This window comes from Hydra viridissima, unplaced genomic scaffold (assembly GCF_058129835.1).
Source record: "Hydra viridissima isolate aposymbiotic clone 2 unplaced genomic scaffold, HvirCarnegie_v1 scaffold_17, whole genome shotgun sequence".
NCBI lineage: Eukaryota > Metazoa > Cnidaria > Hydrozoa > Anthoathecata > Hydridae > Hydra > Hydra viridissima.
Genome location: NW_028324316.1, coordinates 423383 through 430985, shown reverse-complemented (window position 1 = coordinate 430985; position 7603 = coordinate 423383). Strand labels below are relative to the sequence as shown.

Sequence of the window (7603 nt, the reverse complement as noted above, 5' to 3'; positions counted from 1 at the left end):
CTCAAAAACATATTCATTTTTTAAAGAAGAAGAAATATTTTTTTTGAGCTTGTTTTGTTTTTTTTTTTCTTTAAATAATTATAAAAATTGTGGTTGATTCAATTAAAATTCAGGCAAGAACACTTTTTTAATTAGTAATAAATACTTATTATGAAATTAAAATTTTGTCTAGTGGAAATGTTGCCGTTAATTGTAGTGAATGGAAACTCTCGGCTTCAACAAGCTTTAATTCTGTTTCTGCCGAAATTTCTGTTCTAACCACTTACCGTAATGAATCGAAACCTTTATCAGGAGGTTTTTTTTTTTAAGTTTAGAAAACTTGTTTTTTACTGTGGGATCACGATGATTTATTGTGGGATCATGATGGTTTCCTAACTATATTGGTGCTTTAATCATTTGAGATTAAAGCAAATTTCAATTACAGCAATTGTAGTAATTTTAATTGAAGTCAGGTGATAAAATTGATTCAAGTAGCTGTTCCCAAATTATTCTTTAAGTGAACTTCAAATAATTTTTTCACAGGTTCTTCTTTTTATTAAATCACGTTGCAAACTGATCGTGTATATGTAAGGCAGTACAAATCTAATTTTATTACTTCAAATATTTATTTATTAAAATTCTGTCCTCGCAGCAAGTTTAAACTTACACTGATTGGGAGTTAATAAATTTGCCTTTACCCTTTAAAGGACGCTGGGCTATTTTACTTGGCCAGAGGGGTTTACTTTTGTATCGAACTGTATATAACACGCACACAGAGTAAAAATCAAAAGTAAAAACAATTTTAATTTATTTATCATTATAATTTATAATATTTTGTAACTCAAGTTTCTTGAAATTTGTCCTGATCATCTAGATCTTAATAAAGCATCCAGGGTTTAAAGCTGATGATGTTGAAATCGCTGTTCGTTTGAACGCTAAATTAGCATTAACATCATAAACTTTTACATTTTTTACTATTTTTAAAACAATTTTGATTTTCAAGTTTTTGATCCCTTGGGAGTTTACCGTTATCAATTAAGGATTTTTTTAACAGAAAATCGTTACAATCAGGATCGTCTCCGGGATGAGAAACAATGGTATTTTTCATATAACGACACGACTCGTTTTCCATGTAAAAACCTTTTGCGCTGCGTGCTGTAATTCCTAAAGAGCCAGTTTATTTCTGTTCAATAAAAAGTTGCTTACCAAACTTTTTGTCAAAATACGTTGTTAAAAAAAGAAAAACCTCAACAAATTTTTTATTGTTAACAAAGTTTTATCGCTAAATATTTTTTGCGAAGGAAAAAAGTAACATTACCTGCTAAAAATACAATTTCTCCAACATACGCGTCATCGATTCGCCATACTTTATCCAAATCAAAAAATGGAATCATTTTGCGAATGGTGGAGTTTGACAGGAAAAACCCTGCACCGGAGCAGTACGGGGAGTAGTAGTCGCTTTCATGCTCTTCTTTTGGTACCTTATATCGACCGGTTCTTCTGACGCGAGCCTTATCGATTTTATTTCCAAAGTAGCCGTCTCCTTCAATGTTGCTTTTGACAAACTCTATAACGTTATCCATGTTCATAAAAGTATCGTCGTCTCCTTTTAAAACAGCTTTAAAGTTAATGTTATGCTTGGCCCAAATTAGTCCTATGATGACTTTTTTAGTCAACAAGTAAAAATCTTCAAACACGTCAATGTAAACAATATCTTTCTGCATTTTTGCTTCTTCCGCTATTTCCATCATGGGCTTTGCGTCGGGTACCCTTCCTACAACGAAAACTATCTTATACTTTTCAACGGCATTCCAGTTGGAAGAGTTCCCCCATGACTGTCGGATTCTGTCTCTTCGATTTCGATGGTTCACATAAGAAGAGATTACAACCAAAGTTGAATAGACTGTAGCATTATCTTTTTCAACAGAATCAAATATAATATGCGAAAGTGCGTCTCTTTCTTTAGCAAGGTTCTCTTTTGGGATAATTCTTAAGGGGGTTGTGCTTGAAGGGGTTGTACGTGAGGGGGTTTTGCTTGGTAGGGTTGTGGTTGGGATGGTTGTTGATTTTAGATGCTGAAGCTCTGCATTTGTTGTAAAAGACGTGGCATTTTGTCCTGCTGTTGGATTGATCTCAAGAGCAATTCTCTTTGAAAGAGCAATCAACTCAGAATACTTTGCAAACTCCGACTTAAGTTGTATTAATTCAGTTATTGTGAATAAAATGCCCAAAATCATTGAACCCAGAATCAGGTATTTGACCATTCCAGCTCCATTGAACGAGTAGATCTTAATCCTATTCATCTTTGAAATCTTAGAAATAAGGCAAGAAATAAAATAGAAACTTAAAGTTGATAAAATGTATTTTTTTTTTTTCAAAGTTTTTTTGTCGTAAAAGTTTTTAATGAAGTTAATTTTTTTGCACGGTCAAAAATTTGATTTCAAAAAAACGTAACTTATCTTTGTACAATCTAAGTCAAAATAAGTTATGAAGTTAAAAATAACTTAATGTATTAACTTTAATCATATTAACATAAAAATTGTTTAAACAATTCATACTTTTCTTTATTCATTTAACTCCTTTAAAAACATTTAAAATCTTTTAATATGTTAAAATTGAAAAAAGTTTTCACCAATTTTATAATTAAGAATTTAAGAATCTTGAATGCTTAATGCTATTGGCTAAACTTCATAAAAAGAGCTTCACATGTGCCATTAGCTTGCAGTCAATAAATTGTTAAATAGACTTTTCCAAAATAAAATTTACTCAAATTTTTATTTAAAATGATGGAATTTATCATAATCATTCTTTTGATATTTCTTACAACAAAAATTTTTTTTTATAAAATCATGCATTTATAAAAAAGAAAAAAATCAATTAAACTCTTTGATTAACAATATTTCGTAATATCAAATTGACAAACCAAATCGTTTTAGATTAGATTTCGCCATCCCCCTCCTCCCCCTCCCATCAAGAACAAAAAGATAAAAATCTAAAATGTTAAGCAAAAGGTTTTTTTTTAAAGCATTTTCAAGCTTTCATAAATACTTCATGTATCAAAGCATAAAAGTTTAGAAATAATCATTAAAAACATCTTTTACAAGTTTCTTATTCAAGATAATAATCTTGAATGAGACACTTGTAAAAGATGTTTTTAATGATTATTTGATGTTATTGATGTTGCGTTCTTTAATTATTGCACCCAAGTTGCATGTAAGCTGCACGTAAGCTGCACGTAAGTTGCACGTCTTAATGATTCTGTTAATATTCTATATTATACTGTTATGTGGTAATGTAATGTATTTTAAAAACAAAATAAAAATAAAAGCTATCTAATTTTTGCTGTTGCAATAGTTTTTATTTTTTTATTTTTTGTCACCGGTAATCATGAGCTAGTTTTCTAGATAATTTAATCATTGCAAAATATACATACATACATACATACATACATACATACATACATACATACATACATACATACATACATACATACATACATACATACATACATACATACATACATACATACATACATACATACATACATACATACATACATACATACATACATACATACATACATACATACATACATACATACATACATACATACATACATACATACATACATACATACATACATACATACATACATACATACATACATACATACATACATACATACATACATACATACATACACACATACACACATGTATAAATGCATAAATCACACATGTGTACATGCATATAATTATGCATGGATAAAAGCATGCATGTATGCATGCATGCATGTATGCATGTATACATGCATATATATATATATATATATATATATATATATATATATATATATATATATATATATATATATATATATATATATATATATATATATATATATATATAAGAGTGCTCAATACAGCGTAGAATAAGTAGAGCGAATATATTATTATTATTATTATTATTATTATTATTATTATTATTATTATTATTATTATTATTATTAGTAGTAGTAGTAGTAGTAGTAGTAGTAGTAGTAGTAGTAGTAGTAGTAGTAGTAGTAGTAGTAGTAGTAGTAGTAGTAGTAGTAGTAGTAGTAGTAGTAGTAGTAGTAGTAGTAGTAGTAGTAGTAGTAGTAGTAGTAGTAGTAGTAGTATAATAATAATAATAATAATAATAATGTATGTATAGATAGATAGATAAATAGATGGATAGATAAATAGATATATTTCATTCTGTTTCATTTGAGACAAAGAAAAAGTCACTGTATAAAGAATGTGTAGCCTAAGAGTATGTTACTTACTCCAGGCCATAATTATGTTTATAAAATGATCCTTTAGTGAAAATACTTTTACCGCTGTCAGTTAACATCCTTTACGTCATACACCATACGTCATTTAATATACTTTTAACGTCGTCACACATAAAGCTCCGGCTGATATCAAATTTTGTAAAAGCTATACCTAAATATTATGGCATTGAATATTTGACTAAAAAATATATTCCCCAAACTCAGCGAGGCAAAAATGGAAGGGAAATATTTAAAGGTCCACAAATACCAGGAACTGATAAAGGATAAAAGCTTTGATAAAAGCGGAGTGATTAGGAAAAACTTTCCTGGAAATGCTTTATGAATGTGGTCCAAAATTTTCTAATTTTCTAAGACTTAATGAACTTATAATGTCATATAAAGCTTTGGAGTGTATTAAGTCTTTAAAAATACGTATGCTGGACTCTCATCTTGATTTTTTTCTAGAAAACTTAGGTGGTATGAGTGACAAACAAGGCTAGATGTTCAATCAGGAAGTATCTTTAAATGGAGAACTGCTATCAAGGGAAATGGAGTCCAGGACTGCTAGCAGAATATCGTTGGAGACTTAGAAGGGACCAATCAAAATTCAAGTATTCACAAAAAATCATAAGAATTGTGCATTTGGAAACAATTTCTATAAGTGCAGCTGATTTTTGTAGTTTTTACGAAAACATTTTTTCAGGTCAAAAGGTATTGAGGTGCGTCAGTTTTTCTTTCATTAATATTTTATAATTTGGTGGCCCAAGTTTTACAATTTGGTGACTCAACATTTAACATAATGTTTTCATGAGACAAAAAAAGTTAAATTTTTGTTAACCAAATTTTTGTTAAATTTTTGTTATTATTCCAAACGATTGCAAGAAGTAAATATTCAATTCGTTTTCTATTTAGTAAGAAAAGCTATATCATAAAGTACTTACAAATGCAATAACAAATAAATAAACAAATCAGAATTAACTTAATATAAAATCAGCAACATTTTGATTATTAAAAGCTGATTAATTGAAAGTATTGCAACATTCAAATCATGGGAAATGTAATACAATTTGAAAAAATGTAATTAAAAAAATATAATAAACAAATATATATATCAGACTTGAAAGTATTAATGTGTGACACAGAGAAGTAATTGAGAAAAATATATAACCTTTTTAAAAGTACACAGGCTAAATTATTTTTAACACAGTCTAAACATTCAGCTTCAATAATATGTAGAAAAACATTTTTTTCGCGAATTTTTTAAATTTTCTAATCAGCATTCAGAACTACTTAAAACTTACTAAAACTGAAACATTTTTAACCAAACAAATAGAAGACTGGTGCTTACTTGTTTGTGTCAAAGTATGGAAGCAGTCATATTTTCTAACACAAAAGTCGTTTTTGATTCACAAGCATATCCTTCATATCGGACGCACCATCATTACTTGAGTAGTTAGCATATTAGTAATAAACTGTCTGACGAACTATGACTGTGATACTCAATGACGCACTGTCTAACGCACCATTTGACATATTATTCGACAGATCATCTCAAACACCTATGAGTTCAACAACTCAAATGTTGATGGCAGTAATCATCCTTGCGACGTCGAAAATTTATAAGAGGAAAAGTTGACTCGAGGACATCGAAAAGTAAGAATGAGTTTGAAAAAAAAAAATTTTTTTTCAACGTTTTTACGAAATATTTTTTCAAATTGTTTGTTAAATCCTTTGAAAACAGATGACTCATTCGTTCGTTGGCTCTAAAAAGTTAAATTGATTTCGAAGATAATCCTACTTAAGGTTGTAAAACGAAATATACTAATATTTCCTACTTACGGTTGTGAAACGAAATATTCTAATAATATAAATAAATAAATAAAAAATTGGAAAAAAATGGCAGTGTAATTGATAACGAACCTCAACAATAAGTCTTTTTAGGTTTTTAGGTTTTTTCACATTAATCAAAAAAAAACAAAACTTTTTTCTATGATTGAGTTTTTTTTTGTATGACTCATATTTACATCATCTAATTTAAGATTACTTATCTCATGGGCATTAATCCCGGATCGCATTCTAAATCAATCAGTGTTTCACTCTGATTCAGTAATCTGACAGAATACATCTGTACAAAGAGGCCACAAGTTTAAAAGTTTTTGTAAAAAATCTGCGCGAATTTGAAAATACAGGACAAAATTCACGAAGCGAAAAAATGATTTTTGGGGGAATGAAGGCTTCCAGAAACTATTTGTGGTATCTCATTCGCTTGTCAATAAGCATGCGATTAAATAATCTTTTTTCTTATGCTGAAGCATTCTTTACCCGAAAAAAGCGGCCTAAACTTTAAGCCGAAAAAATTCTACCCCGATTTCGGCCTAAACTTGTATTTTTCTGAATTTTTTGTGTGTGTGCTTTATCAAAAATTTTTTTTAAAAATTAAGCATCGGCGTTTGGTTTTTCCAACAATAACTAATTAACAAATAATTAACGAATAATTAACGAATAGTTAACGAATACAGTACAAACTTCCATATATTTGTCTTTTAATATAAAAATTGAATTTTCTGAAGTTTATTAAAATATAATTTTTCATACCAGTTACTTTTTTTGGCATGAAAAAATTACAATCATATATGAATTTATTTTCATAAATAAATTTGTTATATTGGAAAACTAAGTTTACCGGATTAACTAAATTGCATTTTATTACGAAATATTGAATTCCTGAAACATAATAATAGGTAGACGAGATATCACAAATTATTTTATGGAATTTTTTAACTTTGTCTGCCTTGATACAAAAGTTATTGAAAATTCGATTAATTTTGAATGAAATCGAAATGACGTTTTCAAAAAATAACGGAACAAAAACACTAACCTCAATTACGAATGGACCACTGGGACCTAAAAAATCACACACTTTATTCTTAAAAGCACTTTCAATTGATACATGTGTGTTTGTATGAGCAAGTTGTGTTACAATGCAGCTGTTCTACTCCCCAATCAGTGGGGGCGCTTGAAACCCAAATCGAATTCGACAAGGAAAATGAACCTGATTGGCCACCCAAACCAACTGCCAATGAGAGGAAAAAACAACATTTTTAAATGGTTACTCAAACGACAAAAAGTATTAAAATAGTTTGCGTTTGTACTAATCATTTTTATCTAAAAATAATCACAAGCTTTTGATATCTAGGATTGTTATGATGTCATAGGATTGATAAGATAAAAAGTTACATTGTAGTATGATATTAGAATAATGACGGATTGGGAGTTAAAACGTCCAAATCTCTTTTGTTTTATTTCGAGTAAATACAAATACAATGCAAG

At 28.8% G+C, this 7603-nt stretch overlaps 1 protein-coding gene across 2 annotated transcripts; it reads right to left on the bottom strand.

The window, feature by feature from the left end:
• Positions 1-802: 802 nt before the first annotated feature.
• Positions 803-7366, bottom strand: LOC149876906 (N-acetyllactosaminide beta-1,3-N-acetylglucosaminyltransferase 4-like). Of its 2 annotated transcripts, XM_090074843.1 has the most exons (4): positions 7152-7366; positions 5622-6036; positions 1298-2291; positions 804-1143 (listed from the first exon to the last, which is right to left on the bottom strand). In XM_090074843.1, exons 3-4 carry the CDS (start codon positions 2280-2282, stop codon positions 932-934), a joined length of 1197 nt encoding a protein of 398 aa, XP_089930969.1. In that variant the 5' UTR covers positions 2283-2291; positions 5622-6036; positions 7152-7366; the 3' UTR covers positions 804-931. The 2 variants fall into 2 exon arrangements, with proteins under 2 accessions (XP_089930970.1, XP_089930969.1); XM_090074844.1 differs by lacking the exon at positions 5622-6036 and having other exon boundaries at positions 803-1143.
• Positions 7367-7603: the final 237 nt, after the last annotated feature.